At 41.1% G+C, this 20,510-nt stretch overlaps 1 protein-coding gene across 6 annotated transcripts in view; it reads right to left on the reverse strand.

Annotated features, from left to right (window-relative positions):
• The window catches only part of Klhl32 (kelch-like family member 32), a 249,043-nt gene that overhangs the window by 88,156 nt on the left and 140,377 nt on the right, over nt 1–20,510 (reverse strand). For 4 of the 6 annotated variants that reach the window (NM_001431162.1, NM_001431161.1, XM_087548844.1 and 1 more), the window contains 1 exon segment: nt 4,484–4,582. In NM_001431162.1, the coding sequence (NP_001418091.1) occupies nt 4,484–4,582 (99 nt within the window). 6 annotated transcript variants of the gene reach the window in all.

Consider the following 20,510-nt stretch of genomic DNA (forward strand, 5'->3'; position numbering starts at 1 on the left):
GGTAGTAATAAAATGACTCCGAATGACATTTGCTACAGTTACAGATCAGTGCCTTGTTCAGCCATCATCATACAAGTTTCCTCCTGCAGCAGATGGGAACAAATATAGAGACCTGGAGCAGATATTATACAGAAAGTGAGAGACTTTGGAACACAGCCTTTAGTATGATGTCTTTTTCTCCATCTAATCCCTCCCCTTAGAGCTCAGGGAACCCTGTGGAAAAGGAGGCAAAAGAATGTAGGAGCCAGAGGGGATAAAGGACACCAGGAAGACAAGGCTCTCTGAATTAACATGAGCAAAGCTCATATGAAAAAAGAAACTGAGGCAGCAGCAGCATGCATAGGGCCTGCAGGCGTCTGTACCAGGTCCTGCTCAATTATCTTATGGCTTCCAGTTTTCTATCTTTAGACAAGTCCTGAGTGTGTGAGTGGGTCTCTGATTCTTGTGCCGTCTCTTGGGCTCTTTTCATCTGTTGATTTGTCTTATCCAGCTTTGATATTTTATTTTTTGTTTTATCATATTATATTTCCTTATCTTTAAAAAGTGAATGAATGAATGAATAATGAGTGAGTGAAAGAAAGAAATAAAACTTAGTCACTACAGTAAAGATTAACAACCGAATTGTCATTTATACCTGCTGGAGAGGGAAAATCAATTTTCTCCAATGAAATGGCACTGGGTATATCATCCATTCCAAGATACGCCTCATGATCAGAAGTAGTTGACCAATGTATAATGGACTCCACAGGTTTTTTTCTCATTTTTGTTTTGTTTTCCTGTGTGTGTATGTGCCTGTGCCTGTGTGTTTTTACTTGGTTATAGTTTGATGAGGTGTTGCTGTTTTGTTTCTTTTTGAGTGGTGTTTTATACTATGTTCTTGCTTTTGGGAGTTTTTGTTGTTATATTGGGGTTTCGTTTTTTGTTTTTTGAGAAAGAAGTTGAATTTGAGTGGGTAGAGAGGGAGAGAGAATCTGGAAGGACTTGTGAGAAGTGATCAAAATATACTTAAATCTGAAAATTGTTCTAAATAATAAAAACATACATAAAAAGTTCAGTAGTTAATATGAATTTGCTGGGAAGGCTGAACATGATGACACATGCCTAGAATCCTAATACGTTATCAGCTGAGCAGAGCATTGGTGAGGTAGAGGCAAGCCCAGGGTAACCTGTTTCAGAAAACAAAATAAACAATAACAAAAGTCCAGAATTTAGCTGGGGAAAAAGTAGAGTTTGAGAAAGAGCTCAGTATAACAGTGGGCATGCTGGACCTCTGCCATGTAGGGCTGGTCACTCAGGAAGAGAGCTCCAGAGGTTTCCTTAACCACGTTTACCACAGGGGACAGACGCATGCCTGCAAATGTGAACACTGAAAAGCAAGGCCATACTTGCCAGATCCCATCCTCAGCAACTACTCTCTAATCAACTAGTTTACATTTCTAGAGAAGCTTTTAGAGGAATCAAGTGGACAAGGGAGAACAAAAAAAATCTCTTCTGTTTTATTTCAGACTGGACCTGGGCTAGGGGTCTCTTTGAAAAGGCAGGAAAGGAGGCCACACTGTGATCTGGAAGTTTCTCTTTTCTTCTCCGGGCATGGGGATGGGGATCCTGTAGCAGCACTCCTGTGGCAGAAGTTACCACGGTGCCTGCTAATGGCCGAGGAGGCTCAGGGAGCTTCTGCAAAGGGTTCTCCTTGGACAGTTTTTAAATGAGTATTAGATAACGAACAGGGGCTCCGAGAAGACTCACCTATCCTAACCAAAGAAATAAGAGAAATTTAAGGACAACACAATAATGACATCACAAAAAGCCCTGTTGGACAAAGGCTGCAACCAGGATGGCAAACACAGTAGCCCTGGTAACAAAACACAACTTCTTGGTACATTTAAAGCATTTGGGGACTTTTCATTTATAACAAAAACAACAACAACAACAATAATAACCATAATACTTTTTATATTTTCAGCTAAATGATTCTATCTGACTTTAAAATCAGTTGAACAATACTGCCAAGAGAGTAAAGATATGTAAGGCCTCATTAAAATAATACAATCTAAAAGCAGGTTGACTCAGTATAAAAAGTTTATCCTGAGAGATGCAACATATATATTAGAAAAACTGAAATGCTGTTGTCTCTACGGACGCAAGGCTTGGGCTCCTATCCAGTTTCCTTCTATGAGCACAACATCCGGCAGCATCACTGATAACAAGGCAGATGTCCTACAGTGGAAGGGCAGGACCTTTGTGAAACTGGTGAATTTCAGCCACCATTAGGAAGTCTGAGTAGTAAGTTCACAGAATGTAACTTTATTCAAACCGTACTTTGACCAGACAGGAACACATGGAAGAAAGCAGCTGCAGAGGGCACAGCTGCTGAGGTCTCCACAGATGCATCTGACAGGGGAGGAGACGTGTACACGGCCTTCCGGTCTTCGTCTGGGGCTCTCACTTATAGAGAAGGCATTTAGCTCTACACAAACGGACAGGATGATGTGTCTGGGTATCGTCCTCAAGAGTTCTAAGACTGTAACCAAGTTCCTGTCTCTGTATCACTGAGCATCATCTGTCACAAGAAAGGGAATCCAGTGGGGCTTCTTAAAGCTCAAGTAGTAGTGTTTGATGTAGAAATGTCAAATAAAAATAATTTCAATTTCAAAGCCAAACACACACGCACTTCTGACATCTTGTACCCTTTCTAGATGGTTCACGTTGACAACTAGCAAAAAGAAATTGGAAATGGCTCTCCCATATCATCAAAAACTACTGTGAGGAGAAGGAAGGAAAACGAGATAAAAATAGTTAAACATTACTGTCAGGTTAAATGCATTGAGATAATAATAGCAATTTCATAGTCTGTGTTTAAATTCCTCCTTAGGTGAACATGGCTGATACTCCCCACACTGAAACCTTGGGAAGGACTGCTTCTGGTTTCTCAGGTTTGTCAGGAAAACAAACAAACAAACAACAAAAGAGAAGAAAGATAAGAGACAGCTTTGAAAATTCCATAGTGGGTAGGGTAGCAGGAGTGAAAGATAGAGGACCTAGTCACAGCACATTTAGACAAATTTAGAATTAGAGGAAATGATCCTAAATAAAAACAAAGTAATCAGGTAGGGATATAAGGGTTTTTTATTACTAATAATAAGTCAGATGCACAGAGATGCTAGAGTAGAAGTGTGCAGATTCATTATTTTAATTACTTTGCACTGTCACTATATTCTAAGTGCAAGGAAGGGACAGTGAGACTGTGGGACAAATAGTGGAAGGGAAAGGTGACACCTAAGTTGTTCTCTCTCTGTCTCTCTGTCTCTGTCTCTCTGTCTCTGTCTCTCTCTCTGTCTCTCTCTCTGTCTCTCTCCCCACACACACACACACACACACACACACACACACGAGGGGGAAGAAGAGGGTAGGGAGAGAGGAAGGAGAGAGAGAGAGAGAGAGAGAGAGAGAGAGAGAGAGAGAGTGTTAATGACAAAAAAGCCCAGAAGACTCGCCCTGCCAAAGACATCAGATCACTTGGACCTCTTCAGTCCCTCCCCACCCTTAAGTTTCTGAATAAAATTTTGATCTCCCTCCAAAGTGAGTAAATAAATTACTTTTATTAAATGTAATCTTGTCCGTAAAATAGAAGTCTCAGAGACATGAGGCTTCCATGGCCATCCCACATCTTACCGAAAAGATTTTTCCCCAAGAGAAAGATGAATTTACAAATTAGGAAGGTCCCCACCAGCAAACTGGCTACACTGTGAGCCTCTGACATTTTTTAATGTGCAAATTCGTTGTGAGGAATGAATGCAAAACATTTCTAAATGCTCAACAGCATAGTGTACGTGAATTTCCTTCTCACCTCTCCCTGAACCATTCCAGACCATGCAGTGGACCAAGGAAAGGGTACACAGCTCACTCATCCATTTCCCTATCTTTGCTACCTTGGAAGTTCCCAGGATAATTCATTACATTTGACTCCAAGATATAACTACTGTGTCTTCAATGGATGACCATTGGTCAACTTGTCTTGCACCTGTAGTCATTTCCACAACCAGCATTCCTTTAGACCTGGATCCTTTCTAGTATTAACTCCCCAGAAATCCATGGGGAGGCCTGCACATGGCAGCTGAATCTGCTGCCTGAGGACAGTGGTCACCTGGAGTGGACAGGTCACCTGGAGGAAGGACAACACATCCATATTCATGAAAGGACACAGGAACTGCAGCTGTCTTCCTAGGATCCTCTAATCTGTGTCCTCAAGAACCTACAAGCACATGCTAGGTTGTACACACACACACACACACACACACACACACAGACACAGACACACACACATTCATGCACACACACACACAGACATGCAGACACACAAACACCAGACTCACATACATGTGCATACCCACAGTGTAACTTTTCTATCGGTTGGTAGGGAACAGTTTTACAACTTCAGGGCAAGGGACCCGGAAGGGCAATTAGCGGATGTAAGCACACGTACCTGGATGAGATAGTGGGAACACAAATTGAGAAGTTCCAACAGCTGTAGATGGCTGCCAGCTGCTAACACATCCTGGATCACTCCTGGCTCCAACAAAATCTGTTTTTGTTTTTCAATAAAGAGAAAGTGATCAGCTATATGGGAAATTGACATGGCACTGCTTAATTCATATAGATGCACCATATTTAGACTTCTGCTCTACACGGTGATTTGAATGAAAGCTGTCACCATGAAAGTCAGTTCCTATCTTTGAATCCTAATTATCATAAGACAGGCCCCTCTCAAACATGTAACTTCTTTGGTTTTCATGTGGGCCGACAGTTTTCCTACATCTAAAACTCTGCTTAGTTTCTTTGTTTTTTGGAGAAAAATATGAATATTTTCAAAGAACATAGATGCCTCTTAGCATTCGTTCTGTAACACAGTCATTCGATGCAAACTAAATCAGTTCTAGGTTTTCAAAGTATTTTTCAGACTCTTCAGTTCAATCATGGTTTAGTGAGTAGGTGTTTTAGGGTAGGGCATTTGTATCTCCTCTGGTCTCATAAAGTGGGTGCGTATATGAGAGAGACGTGGGTATTATTATTCTACTTACAAGTGTACAATGACAAACTTTCATTGTCTTCCTGTAGGTTTTGTTTCTCTAGTCTTCTTTATTTAAAAGGTAGCTATCATGTTCATAAAACAGTGAGCTTCACAAGGAAAGGGAATACGCCATGCATCTGGTGATAGCAATTATCTGCTTTTTTCTGGTTAAACCCAACTATTTCACAGCCCTACTAACCCACTGCAAAAGGCCAGAGCAAGCCACACAGCACAGTGAAGAAATTCACTCCTTCAAGGTCTTTAGTCCTGTCCTAGTGGTCTGCCCTCAGCCCAGTTGTTCATTCTCTGGCCACTTATATCTACATCTCCCACCCACTGGCAATTCACTGCCATGACCACATAGAAACAGTCAGCAAAAGTAAGAGCATTCTTTCTCCAAATGGGGCTATCCATATCTTGGCTCTCCATCAATATTCTTTCTTGATTTTCCTTTACTACCCTAACCATCCTCATTCCCAGTTCTGAGCTTTGGAAATGAGCACAACTTGGTCCTCAGATCTTTCTCTCCTCTCTCTCTCTCTCTGCTCACTCTGTAATCCTGTGGCTTTAGCAACATTTATATGCTGTGGGCACTCGAATCTTTCTCTGTCCCCAAACCCCAGATCCTCACACACAACTGTGGGTAATGGATGAAGTTCTGAGTGAATGTGTATCATGGGCATGGGCAAGGCAGATCCATGGCACAATTAAAGCCTTCCCCAAATAAGGCTGGGAGACATGGCAAAGCCTTCCTTTGGTCCAAATACAAGTGTTTATGAATGATCGACCAGTGTGTGATAACTACCAACTACAGCTTCCTCTCCTGGAATGACTACAGCCCAAGACCACTCCCATCCAAAGACCTCTGGCTGATATTAACTACTGCTGCCTTCTTGTACCCCATATAATCCTGCCTTCCTGATTCAGAATGTAAACCAAATCAGTCCTTTATACCGGAATCTTCCTCAGGATATCAGCTTGTTCCCTTCCTTTGCACTTCCACCCAAACTGAGGTTCTGGGCTATGCCAAAGTTGGTACCTTCCATCAAAGTGAGCACAACTCACCCCATTCCACCTTTCCCTTGCATGCGTCTATGTGTCTGCCCTTTCACCATTCTCTTGATACCACAGTTGGGTCAATCCCTCAAGATGGGTGGATCATAGCAACTTACTGCCACCACAGCATGGCCTCTTAGGTGTCTAGAGGGCAAGTCAAACTAAGCACTCCCCAGACTAAACTCTTTATCTTGTATTACACTTGCCAAACTACTCTTTTTATGGACCTGCCATTTCAGCAAAAAACAGAGCACTTTTAAGGCTGAAACTCCAGATCCATTCTTCTTTCTTAAAGAAAAAGAAGTTAAAATTATTCTTAATAATTTTATACATGAATATAATATGTTCAGGTCACACTCACTCACTCTTGCTACTAATTCTTTTACTTTGTCTTGCTATATACATAACAAGCTCACTTATTAAAAGTAGAAGTACAGCTGTCACTCATTTTTTGGACAGTACAGAACAACATCATCCAAGAGGCTTTCTTCTCCTGACCATCCTACAGAAAATAGACATCACTCCAAAACACATATTATTTCCTATCTTTGCTTTATTTTCCATAGCACCTATAATCTTGACACTATACATTTATGGGTTTTTTTCTGTTTCACTACACATGAGAAAAGAAGTTTGTCCTGTTCTGCATCCACAGCACATAAGAACAATGCCTAGGCATAGCTGTCACTCTGCACTGAGATGCTTACTTAATTAAAACTTTGATTCAACTAGAAAATATCATCCCGATTGAGGTAACCCAATCTCAGAAAAGCACACATGGTATGTACTCACTGATAAGTGGATATTAGCCCAAAAGCTCGAATTACCCAAGGTACAATTCACAGACCACAAGAAGAAGAATGACCAAAATGTGGGTGTTTCATTTCTTCTTCAAAAGGGGGAACAAAAATAGTCATAGGAGGGGATATGGAGGCAAAGTTTGGAGCAGAGACTGAAGGAACAGCCATTCAGAGCCTGTCCCACATGTGGCCCATATATAGACAGGCACCAAAACTAGATAAGATGGATGAAGCTAAGAAGTGCATGCTGACAGGAACTGGATATAGATCTCTCCTGAGAGACACGGCCAGAGCATGTCAAATACGGAGGCGAATGCTAGCAGCAAACCACTGAACTGAGAACAGCATCCCTGTTGGAGGAATTAGAGAAATGATTGAAAGCGCTGAAGTGGCTTGCAACCCTATAAGAACAGCAATGCCAACCAACCAGAGCTTCCAGGGACTAAACCACTACCCAAAGACTATACATGGACTGATCCATGGCTGTAACTGCATATGTAGCAGAGGATGGCCTTGTTGGGCACCAATGGAAGGGGAAGCCCTTGGTCCTGCCAAGGTTGGACCCCTAGTGTAGGGGAATGTCAGGGGGCAGGATGGGGTGGTGGATGGGGAGGAGAACATCCTTATAGAAGAAGGGGAGGAGGAGGGATAGGAGGCTTATGTCCTGGAAACTGAGAAAAGGAATAACATTTGAAATGTAAATAAAAAATATCCAATTAAAAAACAAAAAGGATTGTGATAGCAGAAGACCAGAAAAAAACCCCTTTGGATAAGTAACTGATTTCTCCACACATGCTTAGTTTATTAATTTATTTTATTAATCTGGCACAGAGAATGAGGAGAAAAAAAGATGTAACTTATATTTCTGGATCATTGAAGTAAACATGTAAAAAAGTTAAGCAGAGGGGTCAAAAAATGCAAACACTCATCTTATTCTGGACATATTTTTACAGCTCTCTCTTCTTCTAGTAGAAAGAGAAATTTAAATTTCTGCAAATCCTCAAGGAAGAGCCTTTGAATGCCACTGAGGAAATGAGTACATCTCCCATCAGAGGAGCAAGAATAGCAAACAGACTTGCAGAATAGGCATAGCCTAAGGCAGAGAACGGGGAATAGATAGATTAGAAAGGGTAGTTTTAGCCTTTCAACCCTGTCAGTTGTGTTCAACTCACACAACTGGCATTCGGGATAACCTCCAAAGTGTGGTAATGTGAAACACAGAGACAAACATCACAGGGAGACAAGAAGAATGATCCATAGCATGTGTAACACGTCCAATGGGCTCACGGTGAGAAGCCCTCATAAGCAGAAACCCATACTGGGGTTGTTTTTGCCTTTGTTTTTAATTTTTGTTCCATAGGCTCTTTGTCCTCCTCTCATTATAATATTTTCTAAAAGAAACTTTAGCACAAAAAACTCCCTAAGGTTGCCAGAGAGAACTCTGTCAGGAAAACTGGTTTTCACTTAAGAGAAACAACCAGTATGTGTAAGCACGATTGGGCAGCACCTTCACAGTTAAGCCCTGATGCCATTCTGTGTCTGACTTCTTTGCTGCGTTTTCTCAAAGAATTTGTGCTTGCGTAGGAATAAGCTAAGGTTCAATTCATTGCGCCTTACAGTATAGTGAATCTGGGACCTTCTTGAGCAACTGGCCAATAAAACTCTTCAAAAAGGGGCCTCAAACACTCACTTTATAGTACATAGCTTTCTAGTTTGTTCTCCTTTTGCTGTGATAAAACACTAACCAAAATCAACTCATCCTTCAGAAATTATAGTCATCAACATTTAGTCTGGCATTCTCAGAGACTTTATAATATTTGAGATTAACCTACAGGAAGGGAAGTCCCCTGAAAGCTGAGAGCATACCGTTAGAATGGGGGCTGATCTATGTGATGGGACATGTCCACCGTGCTTTGCAGTCTAGAGGAGTTTGGCTCAGATGACAGCATACAGACATGAACAAGACAAAGTGATGAAGACAATGCAAGAAATGTAAGACCAAGGGTCCTGGAATCCTGTGTCAGAGGGGGGAAAAATCCTTTGTAGAAGGAAGCCAACATGAGCTGTGGACTTCTCGATGATGTTCAGCTGTTCTGACTGGGACAGATTTCTAAAAAGGCTTTGAAGCCATCAAGAGTGTATACAGGTGGAGTTAAATATCATATGGTTGATTTATAATTCTCTCCCCACTATCCACCCACGCTTGACCTCCATGTAGAATACAGAGGAGTTACTTGGCTGTGAAGAATGAGACAGTACTGCCTGGGGTAAATGAAAACCCTATAATTCGAGTCAAGCTCAAGGATTATCCCCATAAGGAACATCACTTGAACTAAGATGCTCTATGATCCCTCTTCTCAAATGCTGAGATCACTCTCTCACTTGTGCTAACTAGATAAGACTTACTCAGTGACTGTGAGCAGGGTAACACTGGGCTGTGGAGATCCAAAGAAGCCCTGAGTAAGTGTAGGAAGAGTTGATAAAGTCCTGAGTGAGTGTGTGTTGTTAATATGGGCATGGCCTTGTTAAGGACCCCAGTGCTTCAGCCCCACAGGAGTGGCAAAACCTTCCCACAGGGCTGAGGATCAGGGGGATGGGAAAACCCTCCTCTAGTCTGAGTGAAAATGTTGGTAGTGTGTGCAAAAACTGGTGACTGTCGCTTCCTCTGGTCAGATGATTACAACTTGATTCCTCACCCATACAATGGTCTTATCGAGGCTAGCTAACCCCGCCTCCTGTGCTGTCCATGGTGCTAAAGTTTCTGGCTTCTGTTGCATAGTAGGTGTGCTCACATTTCTTCCAACCCCAGCTTTTCTGTAGGTGTGTCTGCTCTTTCTTCTTTCCTTCTTCACTCCAGTCCAGTTTCCAGGACAAAGCCCCTTGGGTTGAGGTGTTGTACCAGTAGTATGACAAAATACTAGAGTTCGACAGAAGGTGTCAGATTCTTAACATTTTGACACAAGAACTCAACAATAAAGGGGTGGAACTGCCTTCTTGACAGAAGGGATTCTGGAATGATTCATCTTATTGGTCAATAACTTGAGTAGAGTTGGTTGTACAGGATTGATTTGAATCGTCTATGGCAAACGCCCTCCAGACTGAGAGAAGGCTCATGCACCTGGCCTTACGGGATCTTTAGGCAGAAGATGGAGCTAAAAAGTTGCAAGAGAGGAAGAGGATGGAGCTTGTTATATTCTGCATAGGGCATCTCATGGAGCATCTAGTAGGTGATGAGAAAGCCAGCTGGGCCTGAGAAGTAGGGACAGGGGCCAACACACAAACTCTGTGTGGTTCCCTTCCTCCCTTAGCTCATTCTCTGGTGCCGTCAGTCATTCATACCCTTCATCCCAACCTTGCCTCCTGGGTTAGCTTCTGGTAACAAATGTCTTTGCACGCCTATGAGAATTTTCATTATGGCCTTCTTTCTGATTATATAACTGAGTTGGTACCTTCAAAAAATTATAACTTTAGTTCCAGAAGGTATGCCCTCGTAGCTTGTTTAGGGGGATATTAGTTTGCTGCCTTTCAAATTCATGAATATAGCAGGATATGGATGTGATAACATTAAACCCAGACAACTAAGGTTTGCAAGTGCATCCATGAAAATAATCACCTTTTTGGCATAAGGACTACTTCGATTTAAGTTAAATATTGTCAGAATAAGTGAGGTCACTTCTCTTGACACATTTGAAACTCATTGTCATTTAGTCTACAAAAAACTGTCAAATTAACACAATCTGAACTTAGAGGGCGTCAGGTAAACTGAACAAAGGGAGCATAGATAAATTTACTAGTCAGATATTCAACACATATAGCCTTCTGCATGAAGCATTTCAATATAAGAAAAGTCATATAGGTAGGAGGACATAAAACAAAATTGACTTTTGGCTTTAATATTATTTTACTAAAGATTGTTTATCCACAAGGTGGCACCCTTGTTTAAAGCAAAATAACTCTCTTGCTCCTTGTGACCTCTGTAAGACATGCTGTAGTTTTAAGAAGAAAATACAATTGAAGTGAGGATAAGAAAAGCTAAGGATTTTCTTTCCAAGCATTCCTCGGTGCTTTCTGTGTACAGACAATACTATCTACCTTATAAGGTTTGTAGGGGTTACAGATGATGTACGTGTATGTTGGGGCAAACAGAAGAGTGAATAGGGCAAATACTGGAACTAAGTGTTTAAGTAAAGCAAGAAAAGCCCAATGGGGTTAGAATGGTGAGGTATTTCAGTGGACATGTTGTCCTGGAGGAGCTCTTGGCTAGGGATGACAGATTTAATTGAAAAACCCTGCAGATGAATAGGAAAAAACTTGGTTGTTTTCGTAGCATAGAGAGAACTCCATTTCTTATGGCCCCTTCTTCATTAGAATTATTCTGGCATTTCAAGACCTTGAGATTAATAGTATTGTCAGCTAGTCATTTCCAACATGGTTTTCTTCATTATGTTTAAATTAATAAGATGCATTATTTAACAGAATGTAAAGATAAATTATACATACTTACATCACCTTTACAAATGTGGCTAATTATTTGAAAAAGCAGAATATATTTTTGATAGTTTCTAACTGTAAGGGAAAGAAGCAGTTGTAGCAAATTAAAGTATAATGAAACATGAAGGTCATTATAGGTTAAAAGAAAAGCGAGATTAATTATTAAGGCCTACTTAATAACCAGCATTCTTTCAAATGCGATGAAGATGGTAGATTCCATCCCTCACAGTTTTGTCACGAAACTGGGATTCTCCATAGTCTAGCCAGCTCCTGGGTACCTAACCTCTGTCATTCTATATGACAGAGCCAGTTTCATGACACAGGGACAGATTCTCTATAACTAGAGGGCAAAACCAAAGAGAAAACCCTGACTCAACTACTGGCATGTGAAGATCGAAGATCTCTTAACGAATGAGTAGGGTTAATGTCAATTTTTTAAGGGGTTACTTTCCTTTTATTTTATGTTGTACAAATGTTTTGCCTGCATGTGTGTCTGTTTCCATGCTGTGCTCCAGAGGCCAGAAGAGGGCATCATTCTCTGATGGTTGCTTGCCCCCATCTAAGTGCTGAAAACCAAACCTGGGTCCTCTGGAAGCAGCCAGTGCTCTTGACTGCTCAATCGTCTCTCCAGCCCCCTTGGCACCAATTTTCAAGTGTAGGGGTGACTTTAAAATGTCACTGCTGGGGACTGAATGGAGAGAGAAGACAGAGCTGAACGCAATTATTAAGTCTGTGGTGTGACTAATCTAAAGACAGCACACGCACAGAATGTTGCTGAGGGAGCTGGGGAATGGAGCTGTCTAATTTCATTAAAGATGTCGGAGAAATAAGCCCCAGTGTACATAGGGATCATCAACACGCAATCCTGGGCTCGTTTGAGAAATTCCTTGCACGAGCTTTGTAATAGATGAAGATAAAAACATATCTTTAGAGTTTGCCAAGGAAGTTAGGTACGCCATAGACATTTTCCTACCTAGCATCATCTCATAAAGAAATATATGGAGATCTTCCTGGTTGCTGCCGCCGCAGAGAGCTTGTGGGCAGCACCCTGTGAGCAAACTTGAGCCTCGGGACCACAGGTAAGACCAACTTTTCTGCTGCAAGAGATCTGCCTGGTGAACTCGGGACACACAGAGGCAGAATTCCTCTAGGACCGGGCATTTCCTGTGTTTACCGGGAGTCCCACACCCGCGGATCCCGGCCCGCAGCAGCTCTCTGCTCCCAGACACCGTGGGAGAGAGACCTCAACGCCTGGTCAGGTGGGCACTCCTGAGGCTGCAGAGCGGAAGAGACCACCAACACTGCCCACCCCTGCCCACATCCCTGGCCCAAGAGGAAACTGTATAAGGCCTCTGGGTTCCCGTGGGGGGGGGGTGGGCCCAGGAGCGGCAGGACCCCTGCGCCTGAGACACCGCCGGAACCTGAAGGAACAGGCCGGATAAACAGTTCTCTGCACCCAAATCCCGTGGGAGGGAGAGCTAAACCTTCAGAGAGGCAGACACGCCTGGAAAACCAGAAGAGACTGCACTCTGCACACATCTCAGACGCCAGAGGAAAACACCAAACGCCATCTGGAACCCTGGTACACAGAAGCTCCCGGAAATGGCGGCGCAGATCTTCCTGGTTGCTGCTGCCGCAGAGAGCTCGTGGGCAGCACCCCGAGAGCAAACTTGAGCCTCGGGACCACAGGTAAGACCAAATTTTCTGCTGCAAGAAAGCTGCCTGGTGAACTCAAGACACAGGCCCACAGGAACAGCTGAAGACCTGTAGAGAGGAAAAACTACATGCCCGAAAGCAGAACACTCTGTCCCCATAACTGACTGAAAGAGAGGAAAACAGGTCTACAGCACTCCTGACACACAGGCTTATAGGACAGTCTAACCACTGTCAGAAATAGCAGAACAAAGTAACACTAGAGATAATCTGAGGGCGAGAGGCAAGCGCAGGAACGCAAGCAACAGAAACCAAGACTACATGGCACCATCGGAGCCCAATTCTCACATCAAAACAAACATGAATATCCAAACACACCAGAAAAGCAAGATCTAGTTTCAAAATCATATTTGATCATGATGCTGGAGGACTTCAAGAAAGACGTGAAGAACTCCCTTAGAGAACAAGTAGAAGCCTACAGAGAGGAATCGCAAAAATCCCTGAAAGAATTCCAGGAAAACACAATCAAACAGTTGAAGGAATTAAAAATGGAAATAGAAGCAATCAAGAAAGAACACATGGAAACAACCCTGGATATAGAAAACCAAAAGAAGAGACAAGGAGCTGTAGATACAAGCTTCACCAACAGAATACAAGAGATGGAAGAGAGAATCTCAGGAGCAGAAGATTCCATAGAAATCATTGAGTCAACTGTCAAAGGTAATGTAAAGCAGAAAAAACTACTGGTCCAAAACATACAAGAAATCCAGGACTCAATGAGAAGATCAAACCTAAGGATAATAGGTATAGAAGAGAGTGAAGACTCCCAGCTCAAAGGACCAGTAATATCTTCAACAAAATCATAGAAGAAAACTTCCCTAACCTAAAAAAAGAGATACCCATAGGCATACAAGAAGCCTACAGAACTCCAAATGGATTGGACCAGAAAAGAAACACCTCCCGTCACATAATAGTCAAAACACCAAACGCACAAAATAAAGAAAGAATATTGAAAGCAGTAAGGGAAAAAGGTCAAGTAACACATAAAGGCAGACCTACCAGAATCACACCAGACTTTTCGCCAGAAACTATGAAGGCCAGAAGAACCTGGACAGATGTCATACAGACCCCAAGAGAACAAAAAAGCCAGCCCAGGTTACTGTATCCTGCAAAACTCTCAATTAACATAGATGGAGAAACCAAGATATTCCATGACAAAACCAAATTTACACAATATCTTTCTACAAATCCAGCACTACAAAGGATAATAAATGGTAAAGCCCAACATAAGGATGCAAGCTATACCCTAGAAGAAGCAAAAAACTAATCATCTTGGCAACAAAAAAAAGAGAAGAAAAGCACACAAACATAACCTCACATCCAAATATGAATATAACAGGAAGCAATAATCACTATTCCTTAATATCTCTCAACATCAATGGCCTCAACTCCCCAATAAAAAGACATAGATTAACAAACTGGATACGCAACGAGGACCCTGCATTCTGCTGCCTACAGGAAACACACCTCAGAGACAAAGACAGACACTACCTCAGAGTGAAAGGCTGGAAAACAACTTTCCAAGCAAATGGTCGGAAGAAGCAAGCTGGAGTAGCCATTCTAATATCAAATAAAATCAATTTCCAACTAAAAGTCATCAAAAAAGATAAGGAAGGACACTTCATATTCATCAAAGGAAAAATCCACCAAGATGAACTCTCAATCCTAAATATCTATGCCCCAAATACAAGGGCACCTACATACGTAAAAGAAACCTTACTAAAGCTCAAAACACACATTGCACCTCACACAATAATAGTGGGAGATTTCAACACCCCACTCTCATCAATGGACAGATCATGGAAACAGAAATTAAACAGAGACGTAGACAGACTAAGAGAAGTCATGAGCCAAATGGACTTAACAGATATTTATAGAACATTCTATCCTAAAGCAAAAGGATATACCTTCTTCTCAGCTCCTCATGGTACTTTCTCCAAAATTGACCATATAATTGGTCAAAAAACGGGCCTCAAAAGGTACAGAAAGATAGAAATAATCCCATGCGTGCTATCAGACCACCACGGCCTAAAACTGGTCTTCAATAACAATAAGGGAAGAATGCCCACATATACGTGGAAATTGAACAATGCTCTACTCAATGATAACCTGGTCAAGGAAGAAATAAAGAAAGAAATTAAAAACTTTTTAGAATTTAATGAAAATGAAGGTACAACATACCCAAACTTATGGGACACAATGAAAGCTGTGCTAAGAGGAAAACTCATAGCGCTGAGTGCCTGCAGAAAGAAACAGGAAAGAGCATATGTCAGCAGCTTGACAGCACACCTAAAAGCTCTAGAACAAAAAGAACCAAATACACCCAGGAGGAGTAGAAGGCAGGAAATAATCAAACTCAGAGCAGAAATCAACCAAGTAGAAACAAAAAGGACCATAGAAAGAATCAACAGAACCAAAAGTTGGTTCTTTGAGAAAATCAACAAGATAGATAACACTCGAAATGTATATAAGAAATACTCAAGTTAATAAAAAAATGTAAAAAAAAAAGAAAAAAGAAATATATGACCAGAGTTTGTGGATGGGGGTAAGACGGAGTACCCAGATAATGTGCTTAGAAAAATGACTTACCTAGTTTATAGAGTAAATGTGTTTCTATTATTAATTTTAGGAAAAGCAAATGTAACTTTTTGGAGTGTTTCCACACAGTCTACTCTCTTATGGATATCTGTGGCCACTTCATTTGTACCATCTCCCTTTCCCGTAGTATCATTTTCTACTTCTCACCTTTGCAAGTAGATATAACTACCAGATGGAAATGAGGAAGCTGAAGGCAAGGGACCTAGCCTTTCAATATAAGTCTTTTCTAATCTCAGAATTCTAGACATCTTTCTAGACTCTGTGAAGATAACCACTGCTGCCCAAACATACACCCTTGTTTTTTTGTTTTTGTTTTTGTTTTTTTCTTTTTTTATTAACTTGAGTATTTCTTATATACATTTCGAGTGTTATTCCCTTTCCCGGTTTCCGGGCAAACATCCCCCTCCCCCTCCCCTTCCTTATGGGTGTTCCCCTCCCAACCTTCCCCCCATTGCCGCCCTCCCCCCACCAGTCTAGTTCACTGGGGGTTCAGTCTTAGCAGGACCCAGGGCTTCCCCTTCCATTGGTGCTCTTACTAGGATATTCATTGCTACCTATGAGGTCAGAGTCCAGGGTCAGTCCATGTATAGTCTTTAGGTAGTGGCTTAGTCCCTGGAAGCTCTGGTTGCTTGGCATTGTTGTACTTTTGGGGTCTCGAGCCCCTTCAAGCTCTTCCAGTTCTTTCTCTGATTCCTTCAACGGGGGTCCTATTCTCAGTTCAGTGGTTTGCTGCTGGCATTCGCCTCTGTATTTGCTGTATTCTTGCTGTGTCTCTCAGGAGCGATCTACATCCGGCTCCTGTCGGTCTGCACTTCTTTGCTTCATCCATCTTGTCTAATTGGGTGGCTGTATATGTATGGGCCACATGTGGGGCAGGCTCTGAATGGGTGTTCCTTCAGTCTCTGTTTTAATCTTTGCCTCTCTCTTCCCTGCCAAGGGTATTCTTGTTCCCCTTTTAAAGAAGGAGTGAAGCATTCACATTTTGATCATCCGTCTTGAGTTTCATGTGTTCTAGGCATCTAGGGTAATTCAAGCATTTGGGCTAATAGCCACTTATCAATGAGTGCATACCATGTATGTCTTTCTGTGATTGGGTTAGCTCACTCAGGATGATATTTTCCAGTTCCAACCATTTGCCTACGAATTTCAGAAAGTCGTTGTTTTTGATAGCTGAGTAATATTCCATTGTGTAGATGTACCACATTTTCTGTATCCATTCCTCTGTTGAAGGGCATCTGGGTTCTTTCCAGCTTCTGGCTATTATAAATAAGGCTGCGATGAACATAGTGGAGCACGTGTCTTTTTTATATGTTGGGGCATCTTTTGGGTATATGCCCAAGAGGGGTATAGCTGGATCCTCAGGCAGTTCAATGTCCACTTTTCTGAGGATCCTCCAGACTGATTTCCAGAATGGTTGTACCAGTCTGCAATTCCACCAACAATGGAGGAGTGTTCCTCTTTCTCCACATCCTCGCCAGCATCTGCTGTCACCTGAGTTTTTGATCTTAGCCATTCTCACTGGTGTGAGGTGAAATCTCAGGGTTGTTTTGATTTGCATTTCCCTTATGACTAAAGATGTTGAACATTTCTTTAGGTGTTTCTCAGCCATTCGGCATTCCTCAGCTGTGAATTCTTTGTTTAGCTCTGAACCCCATTTTTTAATAGGGTTATTTGTTTCCCTGCGGTCTAACTTCTTGAGTTCTTTGTATATTTTAGATATAAGGCCTCTATCTGTTGTAGGATTGGTAAAGATCTTTTCCAAATCTGTTGGTTGCCGTTTTGTCCTAACTACAGTGTCCTTTGCCTTACAGAAGCTTTGCAGTTTTATGAGATCCCATTTGTCGTTTCTTGATCTTAGAGCGTAAGCCATTGGTGTTTTGTTCAGGAAATTTTTTCCAGTGCCCATATGTTCCACATGCTTCCCTAGTTTTTCTTCTATTAGTTTGAGTGTGTCTGTTTTGATGTGGAGGTCCTTGATCCACTTGGACTTAAGCTTTGTACAGGGTGATGAGCATGGATCGATCTGCATTCTTCTACATGTTGACCTCCAGTTGAACCAGCACCATTTGCTGAAAATGCTATCTTTTTTCCATTTGATGGTTTTGGCTCCTTTGTCAAAAGTCAAGTGACCATAGGTGTGTGGGTTCATTTCTGGGTCTTCAATTCTATTCCATTGGTCTATCTGTCTGTCTCTGTACCAATACCATGCAGTTTTTATCACTATTGCTCTGTAATACTGCTTGAGTTCAGGGATAGTGATTCCCCCTGAAGTCCTTTTATTGTTGAGGATAGCTTTAGCTATCCTGGGTTTTTTGTTATTCCAGATGAATTTGCAAATTGTTCTGTCTAACTCTTTGAAGAATTGGATTGGTATTTTGATTGGGATTGCATCGAATGTGTACATTGCTTTTGGTAAAATGGCCATTTTTACTATATTTATCCTGCCAATCCATGAGCATGGGAGATCTTTCCATCTTCTGAGGTCTTCTTCAATTTCTTTCCTCAGTGTCTTGAAGTTCTTATTGTACAGGTCTTTTACTTGCTTTGTTAAAGTCACACCGAGGTACTTTATATTATTTGGGTCTATTATGAAGGATGTTGTTTCCCTAATTTCTTTCTCGGCTTGTTTCTCTTTTGTATAGAGGAAGGCAACTGATTTATTTGAGTTAATTTTATACCCAGCCACTTTGCTGAAGTTGTTTATCAGCTTTAGTAGTTCTCTGGTGGAACTTTTGGGATCACTTAAATATACTATCATATCATCTGCAAATAGTGATATTTTGACTTCTTCTTTTCCGATCTGTATCCCCTTGACCTCCTTTTGTTGTCTGATTGCTCTGGCTAGAACTTCAAGAACTATATTGAATAAGTAGGGAGAGAGTGGGCAGCCTTGTCTAGTCCCTGATTTTAGTGGGATTGCTTCAAGTTTCTCTCCATTTAGTTTAATGTTAGCAACTGGTTTGCTGTATATGGCTTTTACTATGTTCAGGTATGGGCCTTGAATTCCTATTCTTTCCAGGACTTTTATCATGAAGGGGTGTTGAATTTTGTCAAATGCTTTCTCAGCGTCTAATGAAATGATCATGTGGTTTTGTTCTTTCAGTTTGTTTATATAATGGATCACGTTGATGGTTTTCCGTATATTAAACCATCCCTTCATGCCTGGGATGAAGCCTACTTGGTCATGGTGGATGATTGTTTTGATGTGCTCTTGGATTCGGACCCTTGTTACCATGGTGCTTACAGTTTAGCTGTTGGCCCACTAGTGCATCTACTTACAAGAGTAAAACCCAGAACATGCTGGTTTGGAGGAAGGTCACGAGTTCAGTTTTGAGGTGTGTTAGGTCTGTGATGTGTCATCCATATAAAGAACAGGACACAAACCACATGTATTCAGGTGGCAAAGGACAACACTTCGACTACATCTTTTAATCACATAAATTTGTATAGTTGTGGATGAAACATTAATATTTCTTGTCTTCAATTTTTAATTAAAATGGGCTATTTTTAAAGCTGTTCTTGGCTGTAGCAAATTTTAAGAAAAATACAGTTCTCATACACATCCTGTCCTCACACATATATAAAATCCCCATATCAACATCAACCACAGAATGACACACTTGCTGTCACAGATAAGACCATATTGACATATTGTTTTCCCCCCAAACCCATGGCTTTCCCTAGTGTTCATTCTGGCTGCTTTATACTCTATACAGGTTTTGACAAATGTATAACGACATGCATTTGACATTGCAAGTCCATACATAATAGTTTCACTATCCTAAAGATCCTCTGAACTTGGCTAATTCACTGCCATCTTCCCTATCCTAATTCCTGGAAGCCATTGTTCTTTTTATTCTCTTTACAGTTTGATACTTTTTTAAATGTCATGGAATTACAGTCCCATAGTATGTAGCCTTTTTTTAATGTAGCCTTTTGAACTGGCTTCCTTCATTTGGCAATGTATATTCCCTGAGTCTTTCCAAGTGTGCTAACTCATTCTTCCACCACCAAATCATTCATATTCTGTCCACAGCTAAGGTATCCAGTCATATACTATAGAGATGCATTTTTGGTTGCTTCATGTTGTGTTGATTGTAAATAAAGCATCATTCAGGTTTTTCTTCAGACAAACTTTCCATTTTAAAGGTAAATGCCAAGGAATAAATATCTACATCTCTATCTATCTATCTATCTATCCATCCATCCATCCATCTATCTATATTTATCTATATCTATCTAAATCTTTCTCTCTTTCTCTCTCTCATTATATATAAATATATAATTGGTTATTTTTAAAGCAGTGTTTGTCTGTAGTAAATTTAACAAAAATAGAGTTCTCATATACATCCTGTGCCCACACATATGCAGTATTCCCATATCAACATTGCCCACAGAATGACACACTTGCCATAACCTATCAGATTATGTTGACCATATATATATAAGAGGTGGACAACTGTCAGCCCTTGTTTTAGTTTGCATTTGCCCAATAAAATATATGGACATCTTCCCATATATGTATTTGCCACCTATCTTCATTGGTGACTCATCAACCGTGGCCACTTTTTAAAAAATTAGAGGACTCCTTTTTGTACTACTAAACTTTTGAGTCCTTCACATATTTCAAATTATATTCTTTTATACTTTTGTAAATATTTTCTCCAAACTCTAGATTGGATTTTTATTCTCCTGACACTGTCTTTTGTAGAACACAAGGTTTTAATTCCAGTGAATTAAAGGGTTATCAAAGACTACATTTTTGTGTCTTTAAAAATCTTTTT

The sequence above is a fragment of the Rattus norvegicus genome, chromosome 5, assembly GCF_021556685.1.
Source record: "Rattus norvegicus strain SHRSP/BbbUtx chromosome 5, alternate assembly SHRSP_T2T, whole genome shotgun sequence".
Taxonomy (NCBI): domain Eukaryota; kingdom Metazoa; phylum Chordata; class Mammalia; order Rodentia; family Muridae; genus Rattus; species Rattus norvegicus.